The sequence below is a fragment of the Anoplophora glabripennis genome, unplaced genomic scaffold (genome assembly GCF_000390285.2).
Source record: "Anoplophora glabripennis isolate ALB-LARVAE unplaced genomic scaffold, Agla_2.0 scaffold1704, whole genome shotgun sequence".
Classification (NCBI taxonomy): domain Eukaryota; kingdom Metazoa; phylum Arthropoda; class Insecta; order Coleoptera; family Cerambycidae; genus Anoplophora; species Anoplophora glabripennis.
Window position 1 is genome coordinate 1 of NW_019417777.1, and position 18,956 is coordinate 18,956.

An 18,956-nucleotide genomic window follows, 5' to 3' on the forward strand; every position below is an offset into this window, starting at 1 on the left:
CATATGGAACACTAGCGCCCTCTTATTTTTGTAAGATTTTTGTTTACATGGAGTTCGGGCTCCTTGTATAGTCTCCATGGTTGAGACTGTGTATGTTTCTATTTCTATTTCTAACCCAAACAGAAAATATAACCAAGAAAAGGACTATTATTTTCTCTCATATTCTGTTTTCTTTTTTTTTGTCACAGTAACATAATTATGTGTTTATTTCATAATACTATTATGAATTTATTAATATGAGTTTACCTACAGATTTTGGTCCTGATTCTGGAGGCAGAATTAAGGTACTTTACTAAAAATAATTTTTTTTTTCTGTTAAGTAAATGAATTATTGTAGGGTGTCTGCATTGTTAAACCGATCGTATATGGCAATATTGCCAGGTATTTCGGGAAAAAACGTGAAGAAGATGGACACACGCACCAATGGACTGTATATGTAAAACCTTACAATAACGAAGATATGTCGGCATATGTAAAAAAAGTACACTTTAAATTACATGAAAGTTACGCCAATCAAAACCGCATAGTTGTAAAGCCTCCTTACGAAATAAGTGAAACCGGCTGGGGAGAATTTGAAATTGTCATAAAAATACATTTTCATGATCCCAATGAAAGGCCAGTAAGTATATAAACCACATCAAATCTTTTTTTATTTTCGTAAAATTAATGAAGTTCCTTTTTACAGGCATGTATAATTTACTAATAGTACATTTTTTAGGTAACCATGTATCATATTTTAAAACTTTTTCATTCTGGTGGTACTCAAGATATTGGCATGGAGCAAGGAAAAGGCCTCGTTTCAGAGAGTTACGATGAAATTGTTTTTCAAGATCCTACACAATTGATGCATCATTTATTAACCAACGCCAAACCTTTGACATTAGGACGATGGGAACATAATACTAATTGTAAGAAAATTAAATTTGACAATACCTATAATACATTGATATTTTCTTACTGTAACTTATTTAACGTTAGATCTACTGCAAGACAAGAGAGGTCTGTCTAATTTGTTAACATTGCCCACAGTTTTAGGGAGGTAGCGAGGTCGATGCCGTCAGATCTAAGAAAGCTTGCCTAATATTTGATATATTACAATAGGGTTATAAAAGAAATAAATAATACTGATAAATGTGTAATTTGTCAGGTTGCAGAAGCATCAATTGCAACGCTTCCTAGATCATGACAGCCTACAAATTTCAAAATTTTTGGGCATTAGCCACTTACTAAAAAAACTACAACAAAACAGCTATACATTATCAAATAAAATTACTAGCATCAACAGAAACTTTTAGTTGTATAGCAAAACCTGTTTCTCAGTATTGAGAGTTGTTTACTTATTACTTATAGTGACAGAGTATAGTTGTTACGATCACAATTGGAACCGCATAAAAACGTTTAACTCATAAATTCTGTAATCGATAGATGTCCAGAAAAATGTTGCCCTGTCTCGTCTAGATATACTATATCTCGTGAAATATCTAATGATTTATAATTATAATCAGGATAATCATTTAATTTATCTCGAATTATGTTTAATGTAGGAACTTTATTTTCTTTATACTATTATAAATTGTGAGCCGCAGTACATTTGGTAAAATCGTCAACTTTCTTTAATTTTGTTTTTTTCCGTTTCCTCTTTGTACCGTGATCATTCCTTCTTTAATTACGCGATAAATTGTTTTTGATATATTAGTTAATTCGTTAATCCGTTGCCTAACTTTTTTATCACATTGTTCACTATTTTCAATTTTCAAACATTCATATATTTAATATAATACGTTGACTTTGTACACGTAAATCTTTGTTTTTAAACTCTGAATTTGTTTCGATGCTTTCGACAAAAACCGGTTCCACTATTTGGAGATTTTTCCGAGTTATTTCGTTATCCTCCACTTGAAAGAATCTCCAGAGAGCCATGCTAAATTACTAGATAATTACATATAACATTTATTTTAATAACTATTACCCTTTACTGGTTACAATATGAACAAATAATATCTATAATAATAATAATATCTCTACTCCTCATTCTAACTACGAGAATTAGCCCAGAAGTCAGAGACTTGTGCAGGAGAGGAGGCGGCATATTATTATTACGCAGGCCGTATTTGCGCCCAGGAACGACTTATGTTGGCAGGTCCTAATCACCATTCAGTGCAGGAATGAGGGAAACCTGGAAAACCTCATTAATTAGGGGGGTGGTCAACCAGTGTCAATCTCTCACATTGACCCAAGCCAACATTCTTCCACCCTACCATACCTGCACAGAGGGTGCCAATCCTCCGTACAAGCATAGCTAATCTACGGTCTACCGGCCGCGGGATTCGAAACCCGGGCAGATCGACACATCGATTTAAGTACTGACGCCTTAAACCGTGCGGCTTTCGACCGTGTAATAATATCAACTAATAAATAATAATACGTATTATACCAACAACATACCCTGCCAAGCAATGCTCTTCACTGCACTGGCAAAGTGGCAAAGCTAAGTGAATCCGTGTAGCATACAAAAAATTATTTACGACCTAGTGGACCAATACAGGTTTGCTTTGATGATCAGCGCGCCGCCGTCAATTCTACATCAGACGGACTAGTTTACCAATACCAGACTCGCCGAAGTGCTATTCGAGCATAAATTATGAGACACATCATGGTCGAAGCATAGGAAGAAATTTCAGGTGCATACGGTCCTGTGCTTTAAGATTTACAGGTACCAATCGTAACAACTATACTACTAAATTTTTCAATTTATAAGATGGGGTCCAATTCACTTTGTATTGATAGTACTCTTAAAAATTAAAAATATTAAGCTATTGTATCCAAAAACCTCTACTTTTTTCAATGTTTTCTTCATTTTTTCTGTGTCCTCAGAAGCATTATATCTCCCAAAATATAAAAATAAACTATCGGTGCAATTAATATTTGATGCAAATAATTTACACTTGTGAATATGAATACAAATGTTAGGAACATCCCTATAGCTGATATTTAAATTTTTGTCAGCATTGCTCCGCCACAAGTGTTATCTATTTTGCCCTTATTTTTCAACGTAGAAAATTTTTAAAATCTAACACCTATGTTGCGAAAACAGTTGAGCATCAAATTATATGTCTAAATTTTTTTTAATACAATATACAGTGCGTGGGAGTTTTTTTTTTTTCGGATATTTTTTTTTTGAGGGAATTAATTCTTCATAAAAAAAATATTGCTTGTCCAAATAATTGCATTACCATAGAAATAATTTAAAAATGGTTCGTCATAAAAAAATATTAACGAATTTCAAGTTCAACCTTCATATAATTTTATTTTTTAGAATATCGCAAACAAAACTAAAAAATTATTAAAATGGCACCTTATCAATATTTACATACGGTTCCAAACTCTTCTCAAATTTTCTGTAACGATGTGTTACATTATCTAGTGAAATGTTGGCTGTACTGTTTATTTATTATACAGGGTGTTCCTAAATAAGTGTCGCAACGGAAAACAAAATTCCTCTTGAAAAAAGTAACATTGTTTTCCTCTTCCATTTTTCTCTCCGGGCTTTCGTTTTCGAGATACACGGTGTCAAAACTTTATTTTTTTTTTAGTTTTTCGCCAATATCTTAGGAATCGTTTGAACTACAGGACTGAGCTTTTGTACACACATTACCACTATTAATAGCTACTTTTTCGCACCCTTCTCGAATTCATTGGACGTGCCAGTGGTGGAGATTTTAAGGTATCGTAAGGGTTTTTCCCCCCCTAAATTTTACGCCACTGGAAAAATTGACTTTTGACAGCAAATTCTAAAGCGCCAATGAATTTTACACAATAAGAGTTCTCTTGGTTCATTGCTCTAAAGTCAACCGTTTTCAAGAAAAATGACTTTTTATGAACAAAAGCAAACATTTTGCTAACGTTTCGAAAATCTTTTGTAATTCAAAAAATAGGTAGTAATAATTAACAATTTTAACGAAATTTAACAACAGATAGGATTTTAACTTTTTTTTATCAATTTGGCGAGTAAAATTTACAGAAACTGTTCAAAATTACGTCCGTTGGCTTGAATGCACGCATTACATCTTCTAATCATGTTTCTTTCTGCCGCTGCGGCTTCACCTCTATCGGTCAACTTTTCGATAGTATTGACATGGATTTCATAAACGATGCATTTCGTTCTCCGGATGTTCTGTTCAGTTACTTGCACTTGCAAAATGTTCAAAATGCAAAATGCAAAATGTAAAAAATTTTCGAAACGTTAGCAAAATGTTTGCTTTTGTTCATAAAAAGTCATTTTTCTTGAAAACGGTTGACTTTAGAGCAATGAACCAAGAGAACTCTTATTGTGTAAAATTCATTAGCGCTTTAGAATTTGCTGTCAAAAGTCAATTTTTCCAGTGGCGTAAAATTTAGGGGGGGGGAAACCCTTACGATACCTTAAAATCTCCACCACTTCCAACAATTCCTAAGATATTGGCGAAAAACTAAAAAAAAATTAAAGTTTTGACACCGTGTATCTCGAAAACGAAAGCCCGGAGAGAAAAATGGAAGAGGAAAAGAATGTTTCTATTTTCAAAAGGAATTTACAGTTTTCCGTTGCGACACTTATTTAGGAACACCCTGTATTTTTCGATAATTCTAAATTATTTCCAAAATCATTATTTGTGGCATATTCAGCTGTTGCTGTATCTATATTGGCTATAACTTGGCTAATATTCTGCTTTAGATACTTCAATGTTTGTAGTCTATCCAATGAACGTTATCTAGAATCCTATTGCAAAAATCTGGTGGCTTTAAATCGGATGACCTCAGTGGCCAGATGATATTGCGGTCACTTGAAATAAACCAACCTGGAAACATTAACTGTCAAAGGTTGGTTTCTTCAACTGTATGAGATGTAGTGCCATCTCTTGAAACCACATATTTATCGGACTTCATTGGTTAATTTCTGGTTCCAAAAAAACACAATAAACAGTATCAGTTGCTGCTTCGCCTTCAAGATTTTGAAAAAAAGAATGCCCTAATAACACCATATAGCATATTAGGATTATATCTCTAAGATTCATACAAGAAAATCTAAGTTTCCTGCAACTATTATTCTTATATATTTTTACTGTTAAAGGCATATCAATCAGATTAACTAATTAATCAACAAAATGTTTTTAGTTGAAGAGAGAAAGGAGAACACTTTAAAATCTATCCTGGATGCCAAACAAAAAGTAAGGACAGAAATTGCAATTTTAAAAAATAAGTTAAAACTAGCCAAGGAAACAATATCTACTTTTAAAGAAGAAATAGCTAAATCGCAAGAAAACCAGTTTGTAATATAAATATGTGCTAGTTTATAATTTTTTTTTAAATAAAGTTAATCCTTATGTTGGTTGTAAATGAAAATAATTTTCTATAATTATTATAATTTTATATTTATTAAAATAAACATAAGTTAAGAAATTACATTTATTGATAAATGCATAAATTTCAAGAACTATAATACACTTTACTCTGTTAATTCTATAGTTGTATAGCAAAAGATTTAGACTTATCCTACAGCAGATGTAATAAGTTCAGCCACATCACTATCTGGCGAACGAACTGTTAACTGCATGGTAACTCCTTCGGATAGTGCCAGTTTTGCTCGTACCAGAATGTCGATTCCACCACGAAACATACCTAGTAATATACAAAAAGTGCAGAAATAATTTTTACCAGCAAGCTTCCAGGGTGTTAATGATAAGTACTTTAATGACGTATTCTACCGATGAAAATAATTAACTATTGCCCCATAAAAATTTTTGAAGGAAGTTTCCTTATGGAGATACAAGGTGTTCAATGTTTCAAATATTTATATTATTTTTCCTGTAACTTCACTGGCATAAAAGATCGAGTGATAAAATTTGGGGGGATGACTTTTTTGGTAGGATTGGTAGAAGAGGACCCATTGCTTGGCCGGCTCGTTCCCCCGACCTGAATCCCCTGGATTACATTTTTGGGGCTACTTCAAAACTATGATATATTGTACTCCAATTCCCAAAGTAGAAGTACTTCGACTGCACATTGTAGAGGGTTTTGCAACCATACACAATACGGCTGGAATTATGATGCGTGTAAGACGATCAATCCAGAGAAGCTGCGCAACATGCATTGCATCACAAGGACAGCATTTTGAACATTTCTTGTGATGTATAGTATTTTTAAATCTCTCAAAACTATTACTTATTGAATTTATTGTTACACATTTAGCAATCAATAGAAAATGGTAAATAGCAATGTAGGTACTTAAGTATATTCTTATTTGATTTCCCAATTATCTAAAGACCAGTAAATTTTAGGAATACTTCACAAGAATACTTTATTGCCACAAATTGATTGTACATTTTAAAAATATTTAAAATTATTTAAAAAACCAGTGGCATACGATTTTTTTTTCAAAAAAGGTTCCTTACTCCCCCAATAACTACGCCACTGGAGTGTATTTTGGAATAAGTTATCCATGAAAATAGTCCCTACTAAAAAAAATGTTATCCCCCCAAATTTTATCACTCAATCTTTTAAGCCAGTGACGGTACAGGAAAAATAATATAAATATTTGAAACTTTTAACACCTTGTATCTCCATAGGGAAGCGTCCTATCAAAAATTTTTATAGGACAAAACTTGATTATTTTCATCAGTAGAATACGCCATTAAATTTTGGCAAAACTTATCATTAACACCCTGTATATGAATATCGTCAACTCAGAAGCATAAGGTCGTATGTGTACTTTTTGGCAAAAATGACTAATGAAAAGGTCGTATGTGCAACATCTTTCTCATTTTTTAACCATATCTAACTAAGTAATTCAAGTTCAATGAAGAGTAAATCAAAAAATATCATTGGCAATAGATCAAAAGAGACAAAAAAAGAAAACATAAAACATAAGGAAAACTTTTCATAGGTCCTTACTTTGAAAAGTTAGAAAATACGTATTTGCACTTTTCTCATAACTTTGATAAATGTTCACATACGACCTTCTGCTTCTGGGCCAACGATATGAAAAAAAATGTCTGATTTAAGGATAGACGACATATTATTTTCAAATATACAAACTACATATTTCTGAAACTACACATGTGACATTCTGTATCCACTTTTGTTTGCTTTAACTTTTATTAACACATTTCTAATCTATTTTGACAACGTTGATATTTCACTTTTTTATAAAAATTGCTGAAAAAAACATTATCATATACTACTTAATAATTATGGATTTGTACTATATCATAGTCTAATTATTTCAATCAATAATTCAGTAATTCCAAGAAATGCAACAATTTATTAAATATGATGCATGAAAAAAATTGTGGTAAGCAAATAAAAAAAACAATAATTTGGAACAAATTTATAACATAATTATAATAAATATTTTGGTTCATAAACTGCAAGCAGATTTTTAAGTACAAGGTGTCACGCTTAAACTTCTTTATTCTTTGACCAATTTCAAAAATTTTTCCAGAAACAAATTACCTATTCTCATTCAGCATCCCTTAAAATGTCTTATCACCAAGTTTCATCGAATTCGATACATATTCAGACGAGCATTAGTTGGTTGTGTATTGCATTAATAAAAAACAGCAGTATCACAGTTAGATAGTTTTTTATCCTACATTCCATAAAAAAAAATTTTTGAAATTGGTCAAAAAATAAAGAAGTTACAAGCTTGTATTATGGACTGCTTGCCTGAAGATGTATTGATTTCGATGAAACTTAGAGGTAAGACGTTTTAAGGGATGCTGAATGAGAATACATAATCTGTTTTTTGAAAAAAAAAATGGCTAATACCAATGAGCTGTTTTGATGTCAAGAAAACACGTCCTAGTTGGCCATGATTTGCATTAATAAAAACAGCAATATCACAGTTAGAGTTTTTTTTAACTCACATTCCAAAATAAAAAATTTTGAAATCAACCAAAAAGAAAGAAATTACAGGCTTGTATTACATTTAAGCGTGACACCCTGTATATTTCATCATTCCTATAAAAATCTTGCTTAACAGTAATTTTCATAATTTTGAAAAGCTTGCAACTTTGAATGAATCAAAAAAGAGGACAATTTGAACAATACCTAATTCTGTTACAATAAGTTTTTAATTTGTTTCTAATTATTGTTTTTCTTTATTTACTCATTAATTGTCTACACTAACTCTAAATCGTTAAATTTAAATTTGTTTCATTTCTCAGAATTACTGAATTATTAATTTAATTAACTCCACTAAGCTGAGCTGTAAGAACAGATTTACGAGGCATATCCACAAAGTAAGAGTACTCATCTTCATAAAAATCGACATGGCGTATATGTATGAAAAATTTACATATTCAGAAAGGTACATCAAACATTATTTTTCAACGTAGCCGCTTTCAACCTCTATGCACTTTGTGAGCCGAGGGATGAGCTTCCTGATACCTTTATTAAAAAAACTTCCATACGCCTCTCAGTCCCATAGTTTCACAGCACTGTGGACCTCATCGTCAGTAGAAAACCTTTTTCTACCCATAAACACTTTCAGATGAGAAAAAATGATCAGTAAACGCCAGGTCAGGGCTCTGAGCGGGGTAGTTGATGATGTTCCAAACGAATGAATACAAGAGTTGCTTTGTGACGTGCATTGTCATGGAACAAGCAAACTACCTTCATTAACAATCCCCTTCTTTTGTTCTGTATAATTGTTTGATTGTTGTTGTAAAATAATTAAAACGAATATCGTATTGTGTCACCAGATATTTTATTTTAGAAATCGACCATCCTACATTACAGTCAAGTTAACACTGCCGTTCCGAGGTCGCACTCTCATACATCACATGTTACATGCGTCACATAGAGAGGCTGTACAAGCAAACAAAAAACATGAACCGAACAATAATGTTTTCAGAGTTTCAGAGTACCACGTGGCATTGTTTTCCTCTTGGGACAAAAAGTCGATGAGGGGAATCTCTTTACAGTCCCAAAACACAATCGCCATGATTTTTTGGTCTGTGAGGATGCATTTTTATCGGCTTTGTGTTGATCCGTGAGCTGTTTTGATACCCACCCTGTACACAATTTTCGATAACCAAGTGTTTCAGTAATGATTTCATACAGAAGAGATATCTGGAGATTTGTGGAAACACTGCGTTTATCGGGTCCAAAGTCAATCGATGGTCGCCATGAAGTATTTCTTCGATCTTGTTCACCATCTCATCATTGACGATTAAGAGACGCCCACTCCTTTGTTCATCAAGAACATTCATTCTGTCAGCTTTATACTCATGACACCACTTGTACACATTAGTATAACCATTACACCATCCCCATAAACAGTTTTGATTTTGTTAAAAATCGAGAACCGCACCTTTCCCTTTGCAGGAAGAAACTAAATTACGCTCCTCACCTCGCAGCTGGCGGAATTCGGAATAGCAGCTCTCATTTCAGCATGTCACTACAGCAACAGTTATCAACTGACTGAGACTGAGACAAATGAGCGTGTGTTCTGCTCCCAACACTTTAACGAATGCAGTTGCCAACATTGTCGAAAACAAAAACCGCAAAACATCAGAGTTTCAGTATTCCTACTTTGTGGATATGACTATTAATTTTAATGGCATTGAATTGATCAACGGTAATTATAGAAACATATTTAATATGGATGACAATGCTTTTTCAAAAATTAACAAAAATAAATATGGAGCTATCTTTAATTAAAATTGCTTTTCTAAAAAAAACTAAAAAAAACAAATTTTTTGTTGTACATTTGAAAAATAATTTTAAAATTTATTTTTTCGATTCTTAACAAAGTAAAGTATTTAACCACACTAATGTGCCACTGTGTACATTCTTAATAATAAAGGATTACCTGCTAGAAATAGACTGTGAGTGGTTTTTCCTTCAGGAACTTTGTCGGATCTTTCGGCAGGTTGAAGACCAAGAAACTGTACAATGTTTTTCACAGCTTCATCCAAAGTATTCATAGAACTTAAGGAGTAAGTATCTTCCATTTCTATGAAAGATACGGCTTCTTCCCAGGCTGCGGCCCAATTCACTTTATTTATCTTTTGAATCTGATCGGCGAGAGTTATTTCCAAGTCTTCCAGCATATACTCGTCGTCATAACCTATAATTAAAAGAAAAGTGTCGCGTTTATGTTATAATTTCATTATAACATACAGGAACAATCATTTATATTTTCTTATTTCTACATGTCACAGTTAAACATCATCTAATACAAAATTAACAATAATTAAAACGTAACAGTTTTAAAAAATATATTTTCACTCAAAATAGTACAGAGAATGAAAAAATATTAATAGATAACACATCGGTCAGAAAGTCTCAGGACTAACCCACAGATGGCGCCACACTAGTAGTAGTACTAGTACTAGTCCTCAAAAGAAACGTGTCAAAGTTTCATGACATTTTGACAATTATTTATCGAGATATTGAAGTTTTAGTGAAGGTACTTTCAACATTTTTAAAACAATTGACAAAACCGAATTTCGTGTGTTAATTAAACAATACTTTTTGATGGGCAAAAATACCGTTCAAGCTCAGCTATGGTTTGAAAAGTGTGATAAGGAATCTGCTCTGTCAGAAACTAACTATTTGTCGGTGGTTTGCTGAATTTGAACAGGGTCGCACGGACACCGATGATGCTGGACGTTCATGACGTTCAAATGGAGTCACTACACCAGAAAACATAAAAAAATCCTCAAAATTGTATAGTACAATCGTTAAGCGAAGTTGCGAAAGATAGCTGACATCCTAAAGATATCAAAAGGTAGTGCATACTGTGTCATGCAACTTTACAGTCGTCTTACACAATTTTGAGAATGTTTTCTGGTGTTATTTGGACATCTCGAGCATTTAGCATCATTAATGTCCTTATGGCCCCATTTAAACTCAGCAAACCACTAACAAATGGTTGTTTTCGACAGAGCAGATTCCTTATAACACTTTTCAAGCCATTGCTGAGCTTGAACAATAAAAGAACCACAGAGTATCAACCAGAGATCCGAGTTGATAGGGAAAAGTTGTCTCTGTTTTTTATCTTTCTCTGAACCTTATTAAACGCAATACTTCTCTCTTTGTCGCTTTAAATGTAAAACAGAGGTAGGTGGAGCTAGAGCTCGTTCTCGGTATAGAAGAAATTTGAAATGGGTTTGGGAAATAATAATGTTTCTGATACAATTTGGTAGGTGGCGCTAGGTGGAAAATATTGATGATTAAATTTTTTGAATTTTATAAAATTCGACAGATGGCCAGATAAGAAAACGAGAAGTTGATAAATTCAAGATACGTTCAGTAAAACCTATATGATTTACAGAAATTAGTTAAATAGCAATGAATATAATATTAACATTATGACGATCGCATTTTATATAACCTACGCATAGGTTGCAGGTAAGTACGTAAGTAAGTAGTTTATATATAGCGTTGATATTTGTGTTGTATAGTATTTTTTCAGTGCCCGTTATTGTATTGACTGTTAATTTAATGTTTAAGTGTGTTTTTTGCGTGAGAAACTTTTGGTTTTTCAATTTTTTTGACACTTGTGACAATGACATTATATTGTATTATTTGTGGATATTCCGAAGAAGATGTGAAAAAATTATTCTGTTTTCCACGAAACTCAGAGAAGTGAGAATTATGCATAATTTTTATTTTGACAAATATACATATATGTATATTCTTCCTTGATGATATAAGTAAACTTGTTACTATAAATATGCGAAAAAAAATCTCATCAGTAATCGAAAAATATATGATAATTTTACTACTGAAAAAAATATCTATCTGTTATAAATTATAAAATATGATAATTATTTACTACAGCGTAAAACTCTCAAATCATAATAAAAATATATTCCACTAATATATAAAAGAGTTATTATATTTATATCTTATTTAGGTATGTCTAATATGTCGGTATATATAATTTATTGTATTATATTTTAGATCCAAAATCTGGCAAAAATCCCTTGGTATGATATATCAGGAAAAATTATCTGCACATATACGACATTGTGATAAGCATTTTGAAAAAAAAAAATCTTTTAGCTACATATAAAAGTTAAATATATTGATAATAATATAACTCAGTGTATTATTTTTACCATGTCTAAATAAAAAATTTAAAAAGAAAAAAACATGCTTACATGTTACTGTACAAGATTTTACGCAAATTTTTGTATAAAGTAGGTTGAGATATTTCCAACCTGATACTTTATATAAAATTTTGCAGAAAATCTTGTATACTGGTAATAGGATTTAAAGAATATTTCAAAATTCCCGCTATGTGGCATACCGCGCCATCTACGTAGGTTTTACATTAAGAGCGAGAGAGTAAAGTGATATAGCTCTGTCTCTTGAACTACAATTACACGTTCACTTGGTCATCTGGTTGGTAATCTGTGAAAAGAACATTGTTTAATCAACATACGAAATTTGGTTTTGTCCATTGTTTTGAAAATATCACTAAAACTTTGATATCTCGATAAATAATGGTCCAAATGTCAAGAAATTTTGATACGTTTCTTTTGAAGGTTAGTACTGCCTAACACACATGGATTTTTAATCTGTGGTGCCATCTGTGGATTAGTCCCAGCACTTTTTGGCCGATGTGTTAGATAAAAATAGTTATTACCTTCATCGGTATCAGGCAATCCAGTTGTGGGATCACAATCCTTCACTATAAACTTAAGAACAGCCCCAAAAGTGCCAATACTGTTTGGTAAGTCGTTTTCTGGGAATTTCAATAACACGTAAGTGGTACCGGTCTCGTTATACGGTAACTTTGGACAAGGAACCTCGTCCAAAATCTGGTACCCCTCGCTAGGTTCTAGTTGCACCCTAACGTTCTCAAGCAACTGATCGCTTAAAGTATTCAAGCAATCGAACTGCAAAACAACATGATTCGTGTAGCAGTGTTTGATGCATCTCACAAAATATTCCGTTTCCGATTCTGTGAGCTCCACCACCTCGGAACTGCGGAATAGAGGACCCAGTGCTTGTATGCCGGGTATATTGCTTAATTTCTCTGCAAAATTCTCTTCTCGGGAAACTGGAGGTAGTTTTGCTGGGCCCTGACTGACCAGCATTCCTTCCGATTTGTGTTTCACCTCCCGGTCTTCTGAGCTCGGGACAGCAGCCACCGGGACCGATTTAATATCGAATGGCTCAATGGTCTGGCCTTGAATGTATTCTTTGAGTGATCTTTCTAATGATGGTATTGATACCTATGGCGATACAAGTTAATTTAGGGAAGTTATTGTTTCTTGCATATCTAACTAATCCCAGAAAATTTAAACTTATAACTTTCTCTTTCAAATTATTAAGTGTTTGGAGATTACATGATGATTAACAAGTATATCTAGAGAAATGTGTTTTTCTTGAAAGAGACCAAACTCAAATTTAGCACGTTTTAATTATAATTACAGGGTAGTCCGAATTTTATGCAGGAAACTTCAAGGCTATTAAAATATTAAGTTTTTGCTTTATGAACATAGCTCTGGAAGGACTTTATTTTAGAGGTACACGGTGTTGAAGTTGTGAAAAAATTTTTTGGTATAAGAAACGTATGATAGCAGGACTTGTGCTTTTTAAAATATGAGCTCTAAAATTCCAACCAGTGGCATACAACTAGACAAAAGAAATATGACCGTATAGGAAATTAAATTTTAAATTGAGTTGCTTGTTCTTTAAACTTGATCCAAAATGGCGAACATGGTTAAAAAAAATCACAAAGTTGCAAAAAACTGTTTTTCTAAAATAACTAAAAAAATATAGCACCGATTGAAAAATTTGTTGTAGGTTTTAAAAAGATCTATCGACTGATTTTTGTAAGTATCGATTGCTTTGTTACTTTTCGAAATATATTGAAAAAACCGTTAAAAATCTTCTCTTTTCTCTTCTATAACTCGTTTACATTTACGTTCCCATACTTGCTATTTACTACAAGTTTATATCGATTTTTTGAAAAAAAAAGCGCTCTTGAAAATTGGCTAGATCTTCTCAGCGGATAGCCCTACAGTAACGATTTTCGGTTTATTTTCTTCGTAAAGTTATTTGCTGTTAAAAAATGTTGACGATTGTATTAATTTTAAGGATAAAAAAATAACTGAAAAAGATGCACTTTTTTTGGGTATGTTTTTTTCAAATAACTATTTCAATTTTTATTTTATGAAAATGACTTAAAGAAACTGCTTACATTTTTTCACGAATTTTAAAAAAATGTTTTTCTACGACCTTCTGGAGCCGAGATAATTTTTTTATTTAAAAAAAATTTTGAGGACGCAATTAACATTTTACAGTGATGCGTTTGAAACATCGAAATAGACGAAGACTCTCTTGATGCTTTCGACAAACTTCTCGACGAAATTGTTGTTTGAGTCACAATGTGAAAATGTTGACGATTATTCTCTTGATGCTTTCAACATACTTCTCGAAAATATGGAAGTCGAACAAGAAAATAAATCAAAAGACAATCCGACAGAAAAGAAGTATTTCATTCGATAAAAATAATTTTATCAATATAGGATACTTGTTAGTTTTCATTGTAATAATTTTATACATAGTTGTATTATTAAATATTTTTGTAAATAAATTAAATTCTTTAAACTTATTTTACACCAAAATTAATTAATTATTGAAATAATGAAGTAACTGTTAAAAAGCGAGCAACAAGTATAACGTCAGTATGATTAATGAAGCAAAAAAATTAAGGTATTACATGAAAAATACTGAAATAAAATTAAAATGACGTAAATGTAAATTAAATAAAAACTAAACATTTATGGAACTATAATATTCGTGTTTATCTCGTCAAGCTACCCCAGATTAATTACAAATGAATTTTTGTATGCGATCCAGAAGCCGAGATTTCAAAGATTTTGCAAGCACGAGTCATTTAGAATGCACGTCATCAGTTTTCAGAGCGAGCGCGCGCCGCTTCCCTCTACTTCTCCGTCCAGTCCAGCTGACGCACTCAGCGCTTGCACGATTCAGTTTATTACTCAATTACTAATACTAAAAATCAATTAAACGTATCCTATTTTTTTTTTTGAAAATATAAGTATTCAAGATTAACCTCCATGAAGCGCATCACTATAAATTATTAATTGCGTCCTCAATTTCAGCAGTTTCTTTCTTTAAAAGTCATTTTCATAAAATAAAAATTCAAAGTAATTTTTTGATCCCTAAAATTAATAAAATCGTCAATATTTTTTAACAGCATAATAATTCTTTATGAAGAAAATAAACTGAAAATTGTTACTGTAGGGCTATCTGCTGAGAAGATCTAGCCAATTTTCGAGAGCGCCTTTTTTTCAAAAAATCGATATATCTCGAAAAATAATTCATATTTTTTAATTTTTCATATATGTACTTTTTTGGCTTGCCGCGGGCTATGCTTGCAGTAAATAGCAAGTAAGGGAATGTAAATGTAAACAAGTTATAGAAGAAGAGAAAAGAGAAGATTTTTTTCAATATATCTCGAAAAATAATAAAGCAATCGATACTTACAAAAAATCAGTCGATAGATCTTTTTAAAATCTTCAACTTTCTCAATTAAAATTTTTCAATCGGTGCTATATTTTTTTAGTTATTTTAGAAAAACCGTTTTTTGCAACTGCGATTTTTTTTAACCATGTTCGCCATTTTGGATCAAGTTTAAAGAACAAGAAACTCAATTTAAAATTTAATTTCATATACGGTCATATTTTTTTTGCCCAGGTAATAATTTCTGTAAGCATTTCTCTATAATGTTTGGACTAGTGTGTAATGCACAAAAAACAAAATGGTATTTTGTATTTTTCTCTTAACAACAATTGCCACAACTGTAAATATGAATAAATTACTATATAAATAATTGTCTTACCTGAAGTGTCTCCAAAATATAATTGTTATAGAGGCTTTTGTCTTTAGTGTCCAATATATTGCTGTAGTAAGTTGCACGGTCTCTGACCTCATCATCCGAATCCATCTGGCACCGAGCAAGCAATACCTGAATGTTCTCTAAGAGATCTGGACAGGCTGCACCAAATTGAGCCATTGCAGACACTGCAGCAGCTCTAATAGACGGACACTCTAAGATCACACGATTATATATAAATCGAATATACCTATAAATTAAAAGTAATGTAACTATTGTATCAATAAAAATTAAGATGTAATTTTTAGAATATTTATACTAGAAACTTTTTGTTTTTCTAAGTCGTTAATTCAATATTTGAAACGCTGTGCCAAATGGAACCTACATTACATCCCGTGTTATCAGCATCTTTTTCAAAAACTCAGAAACCAAATGATGTTTCTTTTCGCAAAAAATTTACATTAAATTTCAGAATACTTGCCAAAATTTCAAGTAAAAGTTTTAAAGAAATCAATTCACAATCATCAATGTGATTAAAACAATGTTAAAATTAGGTACATTTTTTCCATATTTTATAATTACTAAAACTGATACTTCTATTTTCATAAAATTTCACAACAATATATAGAACCTACCTTGAAGGTTGTTTGGTTTTTGGCCCTTCTTTCCCAAGCAAATGCAGAATTCTTACGGCTAATGACACGTGTTCGCAGTCCTCTATGAATTCGCAAAGATGAGCAAGTCCCGTTTCTTTTGCCTCGGGATTGTCTTCAATTATCGTTATAATCGTGTCTGCTATAGAAGCTTTGTACTCCAAACCGCCTTCATCTCTTAACATGGCAGATAGAAAATTCATGAGCACACTGTGTTTTCGAGGGAATTTCAACGCTAACGCTCTGATAGCTTGAACAACTACCACTTTAAATTCATCACTTATTTCAGATACAAATGTGGCTATTTGTTTCATTAATCTATCCACAGATGACTCAGCACCTAAAACAGAGTCCATCTATAATGTTTGACTTTCCCTTTAGTTGAATAAATAACCTGTCTTCAATAGAGTTGTAATTGCCAGCGTAGCGATAGACCTATTAGAATCTGTAATTAAGTTCTCTAGATCCAAATTGCAGGCAGTTACTGCTGCAGGATGCGATATGGCCACTTGGTTCAAAGTTCTGACTGCCGCAAACCTAAGAGTAGGTTTAGGGGATCCGCAGAGCAATTGAAGGACACTGATGGCTGGAGCCAATTCTCTGCTAGTAGTACGTTTTAGGTTTACTATAGCATGAGCGGCCTCGTACACTACCATTTCTGATTTGTGACGTAAGCAAGACTCGATGAATTCAAAGTATGGGGAATCATTGGTTGCATCATCTTCCTCCAGCAATTTGGCAGTTATACGGATCTATGAAGAGAAAAAGTCAAGTTTTGATAATTTAATATCTTTTAATTTGACTGAATTTTTTCACTCACCAACATACAAACTGCATAAGGCGATTTCAAGGACATTCGAGTTAGTTTTGCAACTAATTTTGTAACTGCTAAACGATCGGTTTTTCTTATATGATACAAAAGACCCAAAGCATGATATTGAACCATGATACTAAAAAATTAAATATTAAGATTATGCAATTCAAACTCCTATAAATATATGCCCTAAAATGTTTAATTTTTGAGACCAGTGTTCAAAATTACGAAAAGATATGATTAAATTGCTATGAATAGTTGAGGGAAACCATGCTTTGTATAAGTATAAATTCTCTCCTGTTCTTACCTTTAATTGATTTTGCATTTAAACAGTTTAAAGAAATAACAAAGTCTTATATCATTCATGAATAACGTGATTACTAGAAGTATTATGATCACTATTTCAATAATAATTATACTGTTATTTATCTCTATAATGATGCAGCAAGAAGCAACTGTTGTAAAGACTGGCAGTAGTTCAACAGTCGCATCAAAAATTTAATCCTATCAAAAAATTCTAAGTGAAAATTACCTCCAAAATGTAAAAAAATATGGCATTACATTTGTTTGAAAATAATCAAAAATTAAAGCTACATTCCAAATTTAAATAAAATTATTAGAATTAAAACCACTTATCCTGAAAATGATTAATTTATGGACGCTTTTAACTAACTTGTGATATCGATAATTTACAATAAACACATTTAAAAAAAACCTTGAGTAGTAAATATTAATTAAATTTTTACTTACTTGTCACTATTTACAGCTTCTTGAGCTTCATTCACCCATCTCTTTACTACTTCTGGAGCCAGTTTTGTCAAATGTAGTGAGCTGACAAGAGCAGCAGAGCTTACTGCTGAATTACGGTCAACAATTGCCTGTTTCATGTAACGTTCAATAGCTTGCAGCATGGTTGCATCAGTAATACTGCACAACGCTCTGATAGCTGCAGCTCTGTACATATCTTCTTTTCCCGTCATATCCTTTGTTAAACTGGACGTTACAATGATCACATCATCGGCAACTGAACTCAATTCTTTGATACCCAAGTATACCATTCGCCTCAAGATCACATCTTTAGATTGGAACAGTTTTGTCATTGCAAAAAATACATCTGTAGCTTCTTTTACGCTTAAAGTTTCTCCCTTGAAATCAAATGACATATATAACTGTGGACATACCATGATATAAACTAACCTGGTTTAATAGATATAATAATTTGGTAAGGACTGGAGTACATTTTCTTGGATTTACCGAGGTTTCATTAAATATTCTCGCCTCTTGCAGAACCGTAGTTCTCTCAATATTTTGAAATGGATTACCTCCTCCTGCAATTGGACTTTTAGCTTAAATTTTATTATAGTTATAAATAAAGTAACTTACCGTCTTCCTCTTCTTTTTTATCTCTCTTAAAAGAACTCATTGCGAGAATTTAATAGACAATAATTTTAATATTTAATAAAACCGTGTATGTTGTTTTTTAACTTACACGTCACTCTGCCCGGTTGTCAACTCAAATATTAGGGATTAACTAAACTTCAGGGGTCAGGGTAGCCAACAAATGTTCATAAAATTCCTCAAAAAATAAATTATAAACCTCAAATTTCTTATTTGAGATTTTAGGTTT

General features: G+C 32.2%; 2 protein-coding genes across 2 annotated transcripts; one reads left to right on the top strand and one right to left on the bottom strand.

The window, feature by feature from the left end:
- Nucleotides 1–54: 54 nt before the first annotated feature.
- Nucleotides 55–5,373, top strand: LOC108916405 (YEATS domain-containing protein 4). The gene is made up of 4 exons (XM_018722651.1): nt 55–284; nt 338–619; nt 719–908; nt 5,152–5,373. The coding sequence occupies exons 1-4, from the start codon at nt 237–239 to the stop codon at nt 5,313–5,315; spliced, it is 684 nt and encodes a 227-aa protein (XP_018578167.1). The 5' UTR covers nt 55–236; the 3' UTR covers nt 5,316–5,373.
- Nucleotides 5,374–5,428: 55 nt separating this feature from the next.
- On the bottom strand, nt 5,429–18,876 carry LOC108916406 (coatomer subunit gamma). The gene is made up of 10 exons (XM_018722652.2): nt 18,713–18,876; nt 18,527–18,657; nt 18,080–18,474; nt 17,336–17,465; nt 16,910–17,267; nt 16,498–16,855; nt 15,869–16,112; nt 12,638–13,229; nt 9,851–10,108; nt 5,429–5,655 (listed from the first exon to the last, which is right to left on the bottom strand). The coding sequence occupies exons 1-10, from the start codon at nt 18,750–18,752 to the stop codon at nt 5,525–5,527; spliced, it is 2,637 nt and encodes an 878-aa protein (XP_018578168.1). The 5' UTR covers nt 18,753–18,876; the 3' UTR covers nt 5,429–5,524.
- Nucleotides 18,877–18,956: the final 80 nt, after the last annotated feature.